We start from the raw sequence: 19,983 nt of genomic DNA, 5'->3' as shown, positions 1-19,983 counted from the left end.
TGATTGGACATTTCACACTCTCGCACTTCAAGCTTTTTGGCCAGGGTAGCCAAACACAACATCTCAGTATGCACACAGAACACTGTCCACAATGGCCCATGGGAAGCCTTGCTGTGCCCCATACTGGCTAATGCTCATAAGAGAGTGGTGAGGAGATTAGCACATTGGAAAGCAACCTGGGTCCAAAACTGCACTGCACCTACAGCAGGCTGTAATAGGAGCCGGACTACTCCCACCAAACGGGCCCTGTCAGCACACTCTGTAGGAGAGGGGCTGACGACATCTGAGCAATAATTCTAAAGCTGGAAGCAACATCACATGTGAGTGGTGCTGAAGGCCAGAACGTGGACTATCACGTGGGATAACACGGGATCACGTGGGATCAAATGTGGGAATGTGCTAATGGTCTGAGCCACAGCGCAGTGAATCTAGATGGATGGAGTGCCAAGCAAGAATAAACAGTGACATCAGTCTAAACAACATGGAGACTGGTAACGGCAGCGAGGAGATGATAGTTACAGCTCAAAAAGAATCTGTGGAATAGTGGATCTGCAGAATGAATGAGGTAAAATAGCACGAAACAACAAAAGAATTTAATCCAAATCAGTAAGCAAACAAGGACAAAACACTGTTGGGGAGAATGTTAGTAGACCGTGTGATGCAGTTAGGTATAATAAAGCCTGAAAGGTTTATGCAGATGAGTGAGTGAGAGGGTGCTGACCTCAAAGCGAGAATACCAATTCAGAGGACAGGGAAGAGTAATGAGTAATTGTGAAAGCATTATTCATATTCACAAACCTCATGGCTCTGTGGTGAACAGAGAAGACAATGCAATTATTAACAATTGTGCATGCATCATGCATTGGAAGTGTATGTGTATATATATATATATATATATATATATATATATATATATATATATATATATATATATATATATATATATATATCATAAATGATAAATGATGTCTTTGCTTGTGTTTTACATGAGAAAGAATGTGCTGACCGAGAATTAATTAATTTGGTATTGACCCTACAAATAAAACATATTATAAATAAACACTTCAGAATGCACTTACTGTATCCACATTTAAAGATGCTCTAGTGTTCGCCTACAGATTAAACAAAACATCAACGACATGCTCGTCAAGAGTGAGATAAAGGACTATTCACATATTAACTGTGGTACTGTAGCCTGCCACTGATCTAGTTGTGCTACATGTAAATTTATTAACACAGATACTAAAATAACTAGCACATAGGTTCATATGTCAACGCCCACTCGCCCCCATGTATTACTGCGGGAGCTGAGAAACCAAGTGGTTTGTTCATCAGTTTGTTGAACACATTCAGCCCATCAGGATTAAGGATTTGTGTGTGCCGTGGCATTTTAATACTAATTAAACATATCCGTGTCTGTATAAACATATCTGTTTGCATTGCCAGATGTTGCTATAACAGCAATGCAATTAGAGAAATCAAAGAAGAAGAACTGATCTACACTCTGAGAACTTTAGAACACCATGGAATGAATGTGATGATTTACACACATATTTATTATTTAGAGGTTACATAGCTTATCAGGATTCTTCTGGTGTTCAGGCCTCTGTGATGTGGATTCAGCTTAGCATGAATGATTGTTTGTTATTAACTGACACATGGACTCTTTAATAAAGCCCAGACAGGGTGTGTGTGTGTGTGTGTGTGTGTGTGTGTGTGTGTGTGTGTGTGTGTGTGTGTGTGTGTGTTTAAATGTAGGACAAGAGAAAGAAATAGAAAGAGCAAACAACCATCTGCAGGAGAAAGGACAGTGTAAGAAAGTGAGGGAGGGAGAGAGGAGGGAATAAGTGAGTGAGAAAGAGAGAGAGAGCAAGGGAGTAAGGAGACTTGATCTCTCTGACTCACTCCTGACTCATTCTCCTCCCCAGGGCATAATGGGAGGGAAGCTGGATCCTCCCCCTTCTAGTGCAGCTATAAGCATGAACACATGAAGCTCACACAGACACATGATGAACACATGAAGCTCACACAGACACATGATGAACACATGAAACGCACACAGACACATGATGAACACATGAAGCTCACACAGACACATGATGAACACATGAAGCTCACACAGACACATGATGAACACATGAAGCTCACACAGACACATGATGAACACATGAAGCTCACGCAGACACATGATGAACACATGAAGCTCACACAGACACATGATGAACACATGAAGCTCACACAGACACATGATGAACACATGAAACTCACAAATGAAAACAGGAAACTCACAGAGACGCATGAACACAGGAAACCCACAAAGATACACAAACAAATGAAACTCACAGAGACGCATGAACACAGGAAACCCACAAAGATACACAAACAAATGAAACTCACACAGACACATGTCTTTAAAAACTAAAGATACACAACAAGTAGACACATACATGCAAAATACATCATTTGCTTTTTTTCATGAACATATTCATGTCCCTGTGGCATGCTTTCCAAGTCAATCACACACACACACACACACACACACACACACACACACACACACACACACACACACACACACAGACATTATGAATTCTAACAACCCAGTCAGTTATGAATGGGGAATCCCTATTGGCAAGGACACAATCAGGTGCCTGGCTGCCATGGCAACAACCGCCTTCTGCCTGTCTCCGAGGAGGTGCAAGTGTGCACGAGACTCATTCATAGAGTTGGCGAACACAGCGAGCACAGAAAGAGAGAGAGGTCTCCCCGGAGCAGCCCGCAGCAGGCCCAAACGCCGGCCCAAACGCCGGCCATCACCCACACAGGTGCAGCTGGAGGTGAAGGGAGAATGCAGAAATCCACCTTCATCACATGTCCATCAGATATCTTCTCAAACCAGATGTGTGTGAGAGGGAGGTGCGTGAAGGACGTATTTAAATCACTTCAAGAATCACATACTTTTGATTTTGGCACAATAAAATTCTCAGCAACAAACTGCTCTTCGAATTACACACACGCCATGACTTGCGGCTAAGGTAATATTCCACATTACACCTCAATCTCCCAATATATATCTCCTTCAACTGCAAAGTGATGTCATCACCGGGAGTGAACTATGAATAACGACAGTGTGTTGTTAACTGCAGTAAGAGCTAACCCAGGCATTTAACCTTGAGGCTGTGAACTCGGTATGGATCTGAACAGCCTCTCCCCATTATGCCAAACGAGTGGCTGTCGATCGAGTGTCTAATATAAATAATGAATGGGGCTCTATGACTCTGAAGGTTAGTAATAACATCAGCACAGCCATTGCCTGGTCCAAGCAAACCGCTCCAGTATTGGAGGCGAGCGATGTGACTACCAGTGTGGCAGGTTTAAGGCACACCAAACCATTTTCAAAGATGATGTAACTGTACGTGTCTGCATGTCACACTGAAGTGATACAGCTGTGCTGTGTCAGACCCTCTAAAGTAACTCTAGTGATACGTGTAGATTTGGAAATTAGAATTAAGAGAATTTTTAAATATATATAATATATATTTAATAAAGGTGCCTAGCGCCATCAGATGCAGGAGTATAATATCGGTCTTTGAGTAATACATAGTAATTAACTTTGGGGCTCCTTACGAAACAGTGCCTGTCTCCGGATGACTCATGCATCCAGTTGTTTGGCGATTACTATGTGATGTTTTTCTTTAATTGTCAGTTCTTGAAATGGTCGAAGCCGGCGAGCTGTCTGACAGGTGGGAGAGAACTGGTCCTTGTGTGTGAGTCACCAGCGCGGCCCCTCTGCTCCCGTCCCCGCTGTGGTCCGGAGGGGGGCGTGGCTAGGGGCAGCTCCTCCCTCCCCCACCGGCCCTGCCCACCAGGTGCAATAACGGAATCGGCACTGGCGAAAGGCGCGTAAACGATCGCGTGAATCATCCTATATGTGAATTGGATTATTGGCCCGCACGGGCCGGGGACTTCTGTTCACTCGATGGAGGAGTTTTCTCATGCACTCTACTCCTGGACTTGAATTTAGAATGACAAGATTATAGGGTGAACATGTCGTAGCCTGTAGCCCTTTGAATAATTCAATAATCCTTGCTTAGCAATGACCCACGCATTGATGACATCATATATACCCAGTGAGGTCTCAGCAGAGAGCTATGAGTGGCTCCAAAGAGCTGACCATCTTCAGATTAAAGCTCTCTGGACGTCTTGTGCTTCAGCATTATCCTGAGATAAGAGCATGAATAAATAAGCCTCTTTATGAAAAATATATTGCTCATTGATTTACGAAAAAGCAAAAGGTTTTTTTCTGTCTTGGGCAGGTTTCCCATTCTTAAAGACACACAGCTCTTTAAGCGAGCTGCCACTTAAAGCCCATCTCACAGGTCCTGTGCCTTAGGCTGATAGAGGCTTAATCAGGCCAATCAGACACTTCTGGAAGTTTAAAAGCAAGTCAGTTCCTCCTGTAAGTGCTCAGCCATGCTGATTAATACAGGGAAGTTAACAGTTTCTCGTAGCTCCCACATTCATGGATCAGCTCCACTGACCACCTCCGCTAGCAACATCTGAGTCATCCCAACATACATGTTTAAACAGGATTTGGACATACAGCATTATACACTAATCAAGGGAGGTGTGAATTCATCTCTGAGCAATATCACACTGCTGTTCTGTGTAAGTCCACACCACTCCTCCCCCTCTGCTTGTATCTCTCATGAGAACAGATAACCAGACAGTTTCACACAGCTTCTTCAACCACTAATTTCCCCGTTCCTTTAAAAAAAAAGTTATCAGTGCTATTTTTAGTATGATTAATCAGATTGCAAGGAAACTGGAGAATAAAGATTTTCAGGAGGAAATGCCACTACCTCAGTAAGAACCTCTCTGAAACGATTTAATGAACATCCCATGGAAGCTACACAAGTAGATAATGGAGCTCAGCACACTGATAACTGTTTCTCATTAACAGGGCTCATGAACCCAGGAGCTGTTGCATGTTGAGAGCCGGGACTGTTCTCTCTTTCAGCGGGGTTGCGTGGGCACAAGGCTGTGTGTTAAAGGGTCACCTTCAGCCTTCCCTATCCATGGTTCTCACTCCACCAGCCCTGCCTCACTCCCTCCGCCCTGCTCATTTCAGCCGGACAGACAGATACGGGAGCTCCCTCGGGCTCTTCCGCCCAGCGTTAGAGCTATTTTCATCAGTGCGGAGATACACAGCCAGCCAGGCGGAGGCCACGCCAGCAAGGATTAGAGCTGAGACACGACACGCGGGGCGGCCGGATACTGACGAGGTCAGCGCTGTGGCCCGCAGGGAGGGGGCCGGACAGCCTGGGTGGAGTATGACGCAACAGCGCCACCTTTTGCCTTTGACCTCGTCTAGGTCCCTGACGGAGGGGGGGTTGGGGGGGTAGTTGCTCCAGATTAATAGGTGCCTGTTCCTCAGGAATGATGCAGTCAGGAGCCCTTTATATGTTTGTATCTTACTTTGGGTAGGCTGCTTCAGCTGGCTTCACCGGGATATATCTGTCACTTACAAGATATTTACGTATTTCCATAAGTAAATGATACAAGGTGGCTTAGAAGGCTAACAACACATAAAGTTTTAAATAGGCTCGTGGCATGTTATGATGAACTGTGGGAGCAAGTGGAAAGAATGATGTAGAAATCATCTGTTAGGTTGCTGTGATTGTGCGTCACTAGCAGTGTGCAGTAAACTATTCCGAGGCTTGACGCCTATTCTGTAATTACCTGGATGATCTCAAGTTAAGTACATTTTCACGCATCCCAACACGCACGCACACACACACACACACACACACAATTATTTTTGTATTTACTGCTCACTCAGTAAGAGCTCCAGATATCAAAGAAATAAAAAAACATTTCTGTTAGCATGTGATTTGAACATCATGGCCAAAAAAAGAGCAGAATGATGTTCAACCACTTGAGAGACAGAGAGTGTGAGGGGCTCAAATCACGCGCTGTAGCTCTGCTGGGTAACCACAGCCCCAGGTGTGTAGGGGAGCAGGCACACTACTGGGAGGAGTGTTAAGTAGGTCAAAGGCGTAAACCTGGACGAAGAACTGCTAAAAAACAGCCAGAGAACCAGAGAGATTAACAAGACAGGGAGAATGCAGAGGGAGAACGCAGTGGGAGAATACAGTGAGAGAATGCAGTGGGAGAATACAGTGAGAGAATGCAGTGAGAGAATGCAGTGGGAGAATACAGTGAGAGAACGCAGTGGGAGAATACAGTGAGAGAATGCAGTGGGAGAATACAGTGAGAGAATGCAGTGAGAGAATGCAGTGAGAGAATGCAGTGGGAGAATACAGTGAGAGAATGCAGTGGGAGAATACAGTGAGAGAATGCAGTGAGAGAATGCAGTGGGAGAAAACAGGGATGTGTTAGCTGAATGCAGAAAAACAGGGTCCAGATGAGAAAAAAACCCTGATATCTTAGGTTTGATATTGTGGTGCAAATCAGCTCGGCGTATCATGGTAATAAAGTGCTCCAATCAATTAAGGGAGCTGCGGGTCGCATCATCTCACTGGCAGGAGCTCAGCTGGCTGGTGGATCTCAGTGTAAATGATAAGTGATATGAAATGGCACCTGAGTCCCTTTGAGGCATTGTGGCCTCTTTAGAATTCACACAATTGTGAACTCATTCTTTAAGACCAAAGAATATGAAGCCAAACTTCAAACCACTTTCCTTTCAGATTTGGCTCCCAATTGCATTTTGATTTTGCTTTACATTATACAACTTATCATGTACATAAATCTAATTTTAACAGGACCTCACCACAAACACAGGAGACATTGTTATTGTCATTGTTTCATGGAAATATTAACTCCTTAATAGGCATTTTTATCTGAAGCAGCCAGTCGACAGGATGGTCTCAGTTATATGCTTTTATCATGAGCTTAAGCAAGCCCTGTCCTCGCTCCACACAAGGCCCAGTAGAACACTTACTCTCTTACCTCCGTGTTTGTCAAAGCATTAACCCTGTCTGTGGCACTAATGTGTCATTAAGTGGCTGTAGCTTCCTGTTTACTGAGAAAAGCCTTGTCACCAGTGAGTAGTTTGTTGGGAAAAAAAACCCTGCCTCCTGTGATGGTCTCCCATGGCCTACCTTTAGTGCTGCACTAGTGCAGGTATATTGCTGATGATAAGATGATTGCACGCCGGCTTTCAGTTTAAACATTGATAATATGAATACATTCAGCTAAGAGAAATGTGACCAAATTGAGTTTTACAGCCAGTCTGTAGTGGGCACCTCACTAGGGTTCATACTTATTCACAGTGACACACACAGGGAGGCAGAGGTTGATGTTTTATGTATAACCCTATTAGATGTCAGTATAAGGCCAGACATTCCCCAGGACTTGGCGATATGCCAATAATACATAAACAAAAACACTGGTTAAAGACAGAGAGGGTGTTCAAACTGCAGACCCTCTCAGAGAGTTAACCATTAACTCAGTGCTAGAAGTAGACCAGGGAACGTGAACGTGACCGGGCCGGGCGGGACTGATCATTTCAGAGTGGCGGCCGTGGAAAGTTGATTTGCTGTCCAAGCGAGAAGGGCGCTGGTTCCTTGACCTCCACCAGGTTAATGTTCCATTCTGAAGCACGGGAGTCTCTGAGTGCTTGGGCACATTCACAGCCCCACGTCTCCACCGTTCCTCCCACACAACAACCTCCCCGGGGGGCTTCGAAGCAGCGCGCTTGCCGTGCGTCCGGCCCCGCCTGAAGGATCTCTCTCCTCGGGCCCTCCGCGGTGCGTGATTTAGAGCGGCTCCGGTGAAGAGCGGTTGCGTGACTCCAGGGTGGTGGAGAGTGATACCGCAGTCGTGCTTCCTGTCTGTGGCCCCGTGTCACCCGGCTAAAACACACGTCACAGAACAGCGAGTTTCCGATCATAGCCCAGGAGTTGGTATACACGCCGATCCATGCATTATTCACACAAAGGAAAAGGGTGAGCAGGGAAAGTGGCCCCTGGGCACAAATCATGAATATTTAACATCAATTGCCCCCCCCCCCCCCCAACTACCCTCCCCCCAGCACAGTTTCCAGATCGTCATCTCGCTATAGCCGTGCTGATGGAAACCAAGCGATGGAACAGCAGCTTCAGCGCCGGTGTTGAATGGACTCCTCCCACCCTCTCTCCCCCCATCACGGAAGGCCGTGTGATCTGTGCCATCCTTGCACCCGTGGGCGGCACATCCAGCATGGCACAATGACACCAGCCGGGCCCGAACAACGCTTCCCGGCCTGCTCGTCTTCAGAGTGCAGGATGGAGAGGTTGGAATCCCCTTCCTGATCAACCAGCTCATCCCAGACCTGGTTCGGCTGTTTAGTCCTGACTCATCAAGCATTAGTTGTCTTCTCTTTACCTTCTGCAGAGTCTGGAGGCCCGTTGTAGAAAGACTGGTTCTCCAACCTGTTTGTTTGAAATTCCTGCTTGTTCATCATTATTGCAAATCTGGTTCTGCAAGGTGTCATGAGAGGCCAGCAGAAACTCAACGAGTACTCTAGCAAGTAATGGAAATTTCCTCTAGGTGCCACATGATCATGCCAACCATCTCCAGAACTTCCTGATGAGAGTTTTGTAAATATCCTGGTGAATCAGATCTCACATACATAATCTGTAGTACACAAAACTGCATGTCATGGTTTAATGTAAACAATGTGTGGCAAGTATAATGTCAATTCCATATTTTTCTTTTGATACACAGAACCAGCCCTGGTCAGAAATATAACAACATACTGTGTGTCCACACCACTGTTGATTGTTATGAATAATATCCACTATCACACAGTCTGATGGTAACAGACATTGCCCTGTTATATGTGAGCTGTGTGTAAACCTCTGAAAAATTCCTCCATCACCTTGACAACTCATTCTCTGGTGTATATTAATATTCCTAACAGCTCTATTAAATATTAATCTGTGATCACCTGCTTACCTTGATTAATCACAACACTTCCAATCAGATTGTTCTGGCATCACTGGGTCTTCAGTCCCTTGCTGATTGATCAGAACAGTTTCCATACCGATAAGTCAAAACATTATCTTGCCTGTCAGAGCACATCTTCACCCCGACTGCTGAGATAACGTCACGGTTTTTGATAGCTTTTATTTTTCATACAAATCATTCAGAACAACTCATTTCAGTTATTATTGTGCCCCTCCCCCAAACACACACACACACACACACACACACACACACACACACACACACACACACACACACACACACACACACACACACACACACACACACACACACATCACAGCATATTGAACAAACATGAACAGTTCAATCAGTGGCAGTAAAATCAATGACCTACACAAATACAAGTTAGGTCAAACAACAACCTAACAGCAACTGCAGTAAAGTCAAAGAGCCATCTCATTTACAATAACAAAGGAGGGCATATGCTTCACAAAGTAACATAACAAAACAATAACACAAACCATAAAATAAACATCGGAGCTGTAAGAAGCAGTAAATCTCTCTGAATAAAGGTCAGACAGGTTTAGACCTACACCTTCTGTTTAATCAGGCACTTCTGAAAGGTGGCCAGATAGCTCAGACTCCTTCACTGCCTAGAGCTCCCAGCTGGGAAACAAACACATGGCCAGAACCCACAACATTGTCCTTTTGACATGTCCTAAAGTTGTTAATGTTGTTGAGAAATGTTAAACTCCAAAACCCAGGATTCCCCCCCCCCCCCCAAAAAAAAAGGCTTATTGTATTAGGATGTGTGGCATTAAAATAAAAACATATAACAAGGATTGATGATGTAATTAATTAATAATAACAGTTGTTTAATGAGTTTTGAGTGTAAGAGATGCAAGACACACGGGTCACTGTAGAAATGTGCGAGTGAGAATTACAAGCAGCAGGACTCTTCAACTGCAAATACATCAAACTGTTCAATAGAAGTTTTATAGCATCGAGACATCTAAAAACATCTAAATTATCAAACACAATAATAAAGTTATTCTATATGCACTGCAGGTTATTTTTACGTGTTGCTTTAAAAGAACAAACAATTCTGATGACGGTCATGTTCTCCGGCTATAACAGACTGAAATCTCTTCAAGCCTTCAGACCTGAGGAAATGTTTTGTATGACTGCCCCACCTAGTGGTGATATGTGGTAAGTTTGAACTGTCATGTTTGCTGTGCTAAATGTTTGCACCATTTCGTTAGCTCTGACAGCTTACAATGCCAACTCACATTTGAAATAGAATCAGAGGCAATATGGTTCCCTTAACCTGTCTAAAGAAATTGAGCCCAGGTACTTAATAGCTACAGCAATAAATTCAAAATAATTAGTGACAAAATTCATAATAATGTATTTGTTTGTAAATTATGATATATATTATACTATTATAAAATAGACCACATGGCATATTGAGATGTTAAAGGATATTGATTCACTAAATATAAATGATTGACTCCGGTTAACTAATCAAATGCATAGAGTCTGTTGGACAGTTCAGTGCTTGAAGTCCCTGAAATTCTAAAATTAATCTCAAATCACTTGCTTGCTTTTCAAAAGGATACGCAGCCTATTGTTATAGTATTGTCAACATTTGTTGAAAGTTACATAATAGTAAGTAATATTAGTTACTGTTCTGCTGGACTTTTTCATATAGCCTTTTTCATATTTCTATTACTATTACCTTTCTGCCTTCTCTATTCTTTTTGTACTGTAATGGTGCTACTGCTGGAATCCTAATTTCCATGAGGGAACCCTCCCAAAGGGATCAATAAAGTTGTATCTAATCTAATCTAATCTAATCTAATCTATCAAATCAAATCAAATCTAATCTTATCTAATCTAATCCAATCAAATCTAATCTAGTCTTATCTATTAAATGAATTGTATAATACTATTAATGATGCTATTAATAATGTTATACTACTAATAATACTATTAATAGTATTATTAAGCTTTTAAAAGTGGCAAAAGAGTGAATGGAGCTCTTGTTAGAAAAGGGCTAAAATGGCTGAAAGAGTTAAATGAGTAAATCAAAGGGGGATGTAAGAGCATCAGACCAGAACCCAAACAGCTCCCACTTCAGAAGAGTCCATCAGAACATTGACACTGCGACCTTCTACGCTACGCCTCTCGATTCTTCCACTCGTGCTCTCCAAATGCTGTGTAGTCCTTTAGACTTTAACATGAGAAATTATTTTAAGCGTTCTGCTGAGGTGAAAATGTCTTGTTAATACTTGGAAATAATTTACTATGAATCCTAAGTAACTTTTATTGATGGGGTTTTTGCTAAAACAACAAAGATCTCAATGTGAGCATAATGAGATGACAGAAAAGTAAAAATACCCATCTAAGAAGGACGATGATGAAAGCTTGTACAGAGATTTGTGGTGTACAAGCACTATCATCATTATGGCTAAGAAACATCTTACAGCACAAGTTTTGAAACAAATAAACAAAAATGAAACTTAAACTGAAATCTTGATAATCATATTTGATAATAATGGAACCAAGATTTGCCTTATAATAATGTTTCCCAACCCACTCCTCCTGGACATCTCCCGGTCCACATTTTTGCTCAATCATAACTTCAAGCCCAATTGCCCAAGGATTCAGTGGTTTTGATCTCTGGTTCAGGAATGTTGGGACTGGGGATATAGGAAATATGTGGACGGTGTAGGGGTCCCTATGGACCAGGCTGGAAAACACTGCTTTATAAGGAGAGAATTGACTACAGCACCTCTACGATAAAACCCAGTTGAAAGGGAGCTGTTCATAGTGGTTCACATCAGTTTAAATTTAGAAGGAATAGGAACAAGAGATGATAAGAGTGAAGCAAATGGCTCCTGTTTCATATCAGTCTCTCTGAGTAGCCTTCATTTGTGTGTGTCATGGCACATTGCACTTTGAGCCTTCAAAACAAGAATGAAAGACTTTGATGGTGGGTAAGGCACAAAGCACTAATCTAACAAATAATGTGCACTGGTGAAAAATGCACAAAACCTACTAATAGGCTTACTGCACTGTTAAAAAAATAGAAAGCACACGTTTTGTTTTTTAAGAGAAACTTGGACGAAAACGGAATTCGAATTAAAAGAGATTTATGTATGCAGCATTAAATATTCCATCCACTCTTCACAGCTGCTTCGTACTCAAGTGTTTCTCCTGTCATGCGACTGATGTCTCGTTTCAAAATGATCAGAGGCGTTTTCGTCAAACATTAGGTGGCGCTGTTTTTCCAGTCATTACAAGCCTACAGGCAAATGAAAACTCCGTGCACCTTACCTTCGTCTCATGCCTTACAGAATCACCTAACACTCCTCTTCGAAAATGGAATATGACAGCGTGCAAAGGAGACGACTGGTACTTGATCACGATGCCGTGTTCATGGATGAAGACCACTGAGACACTGAGACCCCTGGGTGAGTGAGTTTTATATTGTACAAGGATTACCTTGGGATGGTGGTATACTGCACATACTAAACGAGTTATGACTGAGTATAGAAACAACACGTATATAAAATAACGTTTAGTTTTAAAATATTTTTTTCATATAATGACAGTTACTAAAGTTTCACTGTAAATTACACGTTTTGGGTGAAAATCCTTTCCCCCTAAAATTCACTTATGGATGCAATATCTATATATTGTTAAAATTAAAGTAATCAGCAGATACAACCCGAAAAGGTGTATGAATAAACAGGTCGCAGTCACCTCCATGTAATTAATATTGTATATACAATAATACAATAATGGTTTTGTTACGCATTTGTTGCGAGTCCATGGCTTGATTTGAAAATAATGGAATCTAACTGCTTACTTAGGCAACTTGTGACAGTAAAGTCTCAGAAGTCGTATTGTCTTATATGCCTTTGAAGAGGATTGTTAGAACATTTGATTTTTTAATATTTGTTTACATTTTGTTAGAATATACATAATAAATTATAATATATGAATTATATAAATTTTAATATATGAAAAGAAATGAGCCAGACCACAGCTTTGACACACATATCATTAGATGTTACTGCTCTTTCTGGTGCTTTAGCTATGCCACTTTGGTTTTCTTAAATTCCCAACTGCCTTTAAATCCCTAGGTGGAGTATGTCTTACCCTGACACTGGTATGGACAAAATAGAAATCCATAAGTTAACTGGGTTGATAAGCAATTTATATGCCCGTTGTTTTCTACATCTGTTTATTTTGGTGATTAACTGGTTGATACTCATTAATTGTGTTTACATTATTGTTCTTGTGTTTACGGTCAGGTTTATTGTTATTCGTATGAGGGTTAGGAGAGCATGGCGGACCTCTTGTCCACAACTGACATCTGCTGTGAATAGCAGTGCTAAGTTCAGTTAGCATGAGTGGACTTCTGATGTTATGATCTGGCTTCCTGTACCAGTGGAACTTTATTGTGGCGCACTAATTAGGAGTCTTGCGAACAAATTCATCTTCAGGATGGCATATTTCCTGTGTGCACCTATAGCTCCTGCAGGACAGCTCTGAGATCTGTGTTTCTTTTTCAAAAACTATTTTTTTCTAGAAGATATTTTTCTTCTTTCCCTATGGATACATGTGGAGACTCCACACTTGACATGAACATCTGGACTGACCTTGTCTGAAGGTGCTAGCATGCTAACTGCGCAGGTTTCCTTACTCCTTTTTTGCACAGTTAATTTTTTTTTCCTTTACACGTAAATGCTGTTAAAAACATTCAGTTTCTTTGATGGAGCAGTATTAAAAAGGAGTAAGTGTGGGAAGGTGTTGAAATTGATTATCAGAACATTTGTCACTGCACTTTTTTCCTCATGTGTTTGCATCACATTAATTTGTTATGGTTGTGCTATATATAGAAGACTCAAAGAAAATCTTCATGTTGTTCATCCATATTGAACTGGTAATGAAAATAGGCAGTAAAATAATTCATATAAACATGTTTCTGCATTTCTGCAGAGAGTTGAGGGAATATGTCTGTATACTTTTAATCGGTTTCTTAAACAAATCGTGCAAGAATGTTGTTTATGAAAGCCATGCTGAGATGTTTCCTCACGAGGCGGTTTGGAAGATCATGAACATGTGGTTCATGTGCACAAACCCTAATGGCTCCCACTGTGGTGCAGATGAGCACAGGACATGTTGATGGACACACCACATGGCCTTTTGATATGTGTGTCATTATTATTAATAATTAATATTAATAATTATTCATTTCATATTATAGTAGTTAATAGTTAGGGTTAGATTTAGTAGCAGTAGTAGAAGTATCAATATGAAATATTTATTTGGTTTATTGCATATTTATTTTAGCTGAGGCTGTCACAGATTATACATAGTTAATTTATAGAAGTCCTTCTCTTTGTCGGGATTCATGTTTAACTGGTTTATTATGTATTTGTACACTGTCACAAAGTCTCTACCCACATTTGTTTTTGGATAAGTAGAATGTTTGTATTTTTGATGGACGCGTGGACATCTGAGTTTTGCCATAGGCTATGTGAGAAAGGAGGAGTCACTGTGAATGTGTGGAAAACTGGTGGCCTGTTGCTGAATTCCATTCTAAGGAAAAGTGATCTGGTTCCAGTAGGCTTGGCGTCCCTCTCAAGTAGGACAGCAGGTCTTTCTGCTTGAACTTTAACATGTATGCCATGCCTGGAACAGCCCTGTTTGAAAAGCACCCGAACGTCTAGACTGTTGTGGTTGGACTTGCAAGAGTTGGAGGACGTTGGGTTGGTAGGGAGGAAGCCGCATGGCTGTCTCCAGTACCCACTTGGTTTAACCAGCTGGGCAAACATGTTCCACTCATCCTCTGTTTACCCAGCAGGTCCTCACTCCAGTCCTGCAGTCTCTCTGTCCTTCAACAACTCAGGTCTGGGGGAGTCATGGTGTGATAATGAAGTCTCCCTCCTCTGTGCTCGCAGGTTCTGAAAGAGTTGACATCTCCCCCGGCTCCAGGAAAATGTTAGGCGTATGGTTTTGAAATAGGAGACCTAGAAGATGTGAGCCAACTGTAGATAGGGAGATTGTCCTTATACTAATTTCGAGAGACATTTGTTTAACCATGGGTTTTCCATCCAGCACCTGTTAAACCTTTTAACAATACTTTGATATATTAATGATATGAGTTTATTAGAGCTTTTTGTTTCATTTTAAAACAAAGAAATGTAGAGCAGTGTTTCATTTTTGTTTTTGTTTTTAAAATAAGGAATTCTAAAGATATTCGTCTTCTCTCCAGCATTTGTGTGTAAGAAACTGAAGGGGTGGCATTTATGGCACTGGATACATTTATGGCTCTGTTCTCCCCCAAGGTCCATTTATGCAGGAAAAACATTAGTCAGCCCTTTTCATATACTGTATGCTATGAGGTGTGTTTCTAAAAGTATTTGAATCATCATTTACATGATTTCAAGAAGCTTTATTTTCAAAATACATAGTGAAAATGTAAAGGTGTCCATGGTCATGACAATCAGTGATGATGGATGTTTGTTTCTAGGCTGTGGCTCTTCTCTCTCTCTCTCTCTCTCTCTCTCTCTCTCTCTCTCTCTATCTCTCTCTGTTCCATTACTCCCCATGACAGTTATTACATGTGAAAGACATGAGATGATTTGGTCCCAGTGTTTTCGCGCCGGATTCAGGCTGTAAGAATATGATTGCGTTTGAGACATGAGAAACTGAGCGTGCGGGTGTACCTCTGCGCAGAGGCCCTGCTGTGTGTGGTGTGGAAGAATCCCATCTGACCGTCTGTGTGTGGTGTGGAGGAATCCCATCTGACCGTCTACATGCAGATGACCAGTGATGGCCACAGCATCAGAGCCAACAGAACAGTAAGGCGTACCCAGCGCATCTCAACTGTTAGATGGCATAGTTCTTACAACTCGCCAGTGACACAATTCTTCTTTATAATACCAGTTGTACAGGCCCATTCCCGTGTCTGAATGGCTACCACAGTGACATGAGTGAGTGCTCTGGGTAGTCACCTCTCTCATTTGTTTCCAGTTCAGTTGATGAAGTGGTGACTGAGCACATTTTTAACCCCCTGGAAAGGATTATTCTGACCTGCCTCCTCACAACCATTATCATTATGACTGTCCTTGGCAATCTCCTAGTGATGGTGGCTCTGTGTAGAGACAGACAGTTGAGGTAAGAGATGTTCCTGAAGGAGAGATGTTCCTTAAACAAAAAGACACCAATTTATCACTCCTTACGTAATTGTTAAGGGTGCATGAAATGGAGAAATTATCAAGACTGGAAAATGTCTTTATTCAATTTTATTTCTTTTTAATTCAAAAAGGTAACAATGCTAATGAGTTGAGTAGAACTGTAAAATAATTGTAATAGCTTTAATAACTGTATGTCAGTTACAGAAGGAGGTCGTGCTGTAGGGATTGTCACACTACATAATCACTACACGCAGTCTTTCATAGATTTAGTTCATGGATTGTGCAGCAAATTGAGTGCAAAGTGTAATACCTGAGACATAAAATCTCAATCAGCCTTTTTTGTCTCCTGAGGGCATTCTTAAAAAATAAAGAAGCAGGTGCAAATTTTAGTTTATGGGTTTCAGGAACAATGCATTGGAAAGACAAGCAAAGACTTATGTAAAACTGAACCGAGAATCATGCATGAATTATGAGGGATTTGTTAATTTGTGTGTCATACATTATACAACACAAGGGAGCAGACCTCTGCTTCAATGTCAAACACTTCAAAATTGTATCACCTCTTAATAATTTCAAAGCTGCCAAATTGAGTGTCTTATGCACAATCATAAAATACTCAACCTGTGAACACTTCAGCAACACTGAGTACACCTTTGTTTCCCAATTAGCCTAATTGTATAACCTTGGTTTTTAATGGCCTGAAAACTACTGCAGAACGGCAGAAATGTAAGGTGATCCGTTGTATACCGTATAAATACTGATCCCGCGTTGTTGTCCTCCAGAAACATGTGAAATCTTTATTTATTTATTTGTGGACTGAACCGCAGGAAGAAGAAGACCAACTACTTCATCGTATCGCTGGCGTTCGCTGACCTCCTCGTCGCCCTTCTGGTGATGCCGTTTGCAGCCATAGAGCTGATCATAGGCCACTGGAGCTACGGAGAAACCTTCTGCCTGGTGCGCACCTCGCTGGACGTGCTCCTCACCACGGCCTCCATCCTGCACCTGTGCTGCATCGCACTGGACAGGTACGGGGGCGGAGCCTGTGGACCTCACCTGTGCAGCGGCTCACGCTGATTAGCACGCGCATTATTTATCGACGCCTGATTCATTTTAGCAGCCGCTTACAATAATCATTCTGGAATGAATTATATGAAAGTTTATGAATGTTTAATGAATTGCCTTGTTAGCTGGGCTGGGCGGTGTTGTTATTATTGTATTTTCATTATTAGAGTGGGGGAGAGCCCTCTGTAAAAAAAAAACAAAAAACAACACATAATTGAAAATCAATGTTGATAATTAGCATGATGGTCTGTGATTGCTCCGCTCGGGTTTTTTAATCAGTCGTGTGTGATTTCCACATTGTTGGCAATGATTTGTTTGTTAAATGTATTCACCTCAGATTTCAAGCCCAGTTTCATGAAGCCTCTTCATGTGCCCTTCTGAATGTGCTGGCGTGCATCACATCATTTAGGCACTGATTTTCTCTTGGTCTAAGCACTGTAATTTTGCATGGCTGAATCACAATGTGCTATTATTTGTTTTTTCCTCATGCCCCCTGCTGCGTCACATTGAGAAACCTTGCCTGTGCTCAGCGTGCTGAAACTCTGATTCCTCCGTCATCGGTTTTAAGCAGCTTTAACCCACTGCCACGTACTGAAGATCTCACTACACTCTCAACATCCAGAGATAATGCAACATAGGCCTTATACGGGAGAGACAGAGACGACTCTGTATATCTTCATTTGCAGAAGTGGCTTGGCAGGATAATAATGTCTCATTTGCAGGCTTTTGCATGTACAGTCTCTGTGCTCCTCTATTAGTGTTACGCTGCCTCCCCTGGCTTTGGAGGGTGCAGCTGTGCCTCATGGAGCGATCCTCGCCCGTATGGCATCAACACGTGTTTTCACACTCCCTCTGTATCCTCCCTCGCTCTTACACACACACACACACACACACACACATTTTGCACCCTTGCCTTCCCCCGTTCACAATCGTACGCATCCCATGGTGCCTGTCATCGTTTCTTCCTCCCTGCCGAGTCATGACTCATATTTCAGCCTTATGCCCATATCTTTAAAAAAAGCTTCAATTCTGGAGTGACATGATTCACAAGGTGGATTTTTCAGAGTGGGATCAGCATGAAAACAGAGGTCAGGATGTGTGGTCAGTGCTGGGAATGTGTTGGTTAAGCATGACAACCGGTTGCTCAACAGTATCCGTGACTCACGTGTGAGACACGCCGTTGCCGTTCACTGTGCTTGTCTTCGGCAGGTACTATGCAATATGCTGCCAGCCGCTGGTGTATAGGAACAAGATGACCCCCGTGAGAGTCTCCCTCATGCTGGGGGGCTGCTGGGTGATCCCCTCTTTCATCTCCTTCCTTCCCATCATGCAACACTGGAACGCCATCGGCATTGAGGACATTGTAAGTGAAAGGCAGCCTCCAGTGTGCGACCTTTGTTTGTGGACATATTAGTTAATAGACTGTGTGGCAGGGGCATTGAGCTTGAAATACAATTCACCCCCCCCCCCCCCCCCCCCCAAAAAAAAACATCATTTTAGCTCACCTGCCAAAGAAGCCCAGATGATCTTGCTAAGGCAAGGCTTCTAGAGGGCGGAGGGGAGCCCTGGTCCGGGTATCCACATATGCTTTAGGTTATCAGGGATCCACTAGAAATGGAATTGACTGGAGATAATGAGGGAAAGATCACATGGTTCCTGTTTCTCTAAGAGAGACCTACAGTGGTGTGATTTGACTATCAATATATGTCCAGATTTCACAATCACAGTCCTAACCATCATATGAAATTGACTCTTTTGTTATTTTTCTTATTTCATAGATTTTTGTAAGGTCTTTTTTAATACCTTTGCATTCCAGATTGAAGAGAGGAAGTTGGACCACAGTGCAAACAAGACGTCGTGTGTGTTCCTGGTGAACAGGCCCTACGCCCTCATCTGCTCAGCCGTGGCCTTCTACGTGCCCCTGGGTCTGATGATTCTTGCCTACCAGCGAATCTACGTGACCGCCATGGCCCACGCCCGGCAGATCGGCACCCTACGGCGTGCTGGCTCCACCCCGGTGCCCTACTACGGCCACGACCAGCACGGCTCCAGCCGCATGAAGATCGAGACCAAGGCGGCCAAGACGCTGGCGGTGATAATGGGTTGCTTCTGCCTCTGCTGGATGCCGTTCTTCGTTACGAACGTGGTGGACCCCTTCGTCCGGTACAGCGTGCCTTGGCAGGTGTGGACTACATGGCTCTGGCTAGGCTACGTTAACTCAGGCCTCAACCCGTTCCTCTACGCCTTTCTGAACCGGGCCTTCCGCCGAGCCTTCCTCCTGATCCTGTGCTGCGGAAATGAGCGCTACTCCAGGCAGGGAAGCCTAAGTCTGACCAGGCCTTACTCAGCGTCCATCAACGGCACATCCATAGCGCTCAGGTACAGTAAAACCTTGTCTTTAAAGGTCAGCGGCATCACCTTTGGGGTGTCCAATGTAGACACACTTCTGCATCCACTATGAGTGTTATTTCAAGTTCTTCTTTACGCTGTTGTCCAGGAGCTCTTAACATTTTTCAAGCATGTTCAAAATGGCAATGTTCATTGTGGTCAGTTTTCACTTTTTGTTCATGCTCATTATAGTTCTGTCCGTGGCACTGTGGGCATCCGTCTGTACCTTCGGACTGGGTGTAGAGAAATGGCCAAAGATGCGGCCTTGCAGAATCAGTACAAATGCTATGAATAACATTTCTGTTACCACACTGGGCACACAACAGAGTTTTCTCAGGGGAAATTGGCATGTATAGGTCAGCAA

The 19,983-nt window shown here is 42.8% G+C and overlaps 1 protein-coding gene across 4 annotated transcripts in view; it reads left to right on the top strand.

Annotated features, from left to right (window-relative positions):
- The first annotated feature begins 12,297 nt into the window (after positions 1–12,297).
- Positions 12,298–19,983, top strand: part of LOC143482042 (5-hydroxytryptamine receptor 4) — a 29,131-nt gene continuing 21,445 nt past the window's right edge. For all 4 annotated transcript variants that reach the window (XM_076980300.1, XM_076980297.1, XM_076980299.1 and 1 more), the window contains exons 1-6: positions 12,298–12,428; positions 15,706–15,830; positions 16,003–16,146; positions 16,994–17,194; positions 18,441–18,594; positions 19,048–19,610. In XM_076980300.1, the coding sequence (XP_076836415.1) occupies positions 15,802–15,830; positions 16,003–16,146; positions 16,994–17,194; positions 18,441–18,594; positions 19,048–19,610 (1,091 nt within the window). In that variant the 5' untranslated portion in view covers positions 12,298–12,428; positions 15,706–15,801. The remainder of the gene's footprint in view (positions 12,429–15,705; positions 15,831–16,002; positions 16,147–16,993; positions 17,195–18,440; positions 18,595–19,047; positions 19,611–19,983) is intronic.

This window comes from Brachyhypopomus gauderio, chromosome 18 (assembly GCF_052324685.1).
Source record: "Brachyhypopomus gauderio isolate BG-103 chromosome 18, BGAUD_0.2, whole genome shotgun sequence".
Lineage (NCBI taxonomy): Eukaryota > Metazoa > Chordata > Actinopteri > Gymnotiformes > Hypopomidae > Brachyhypopomus > Brachyhypopomus gauderio.
This window is presented reverse-complemented; position numbering and strand designations above follow the sequence as displayed.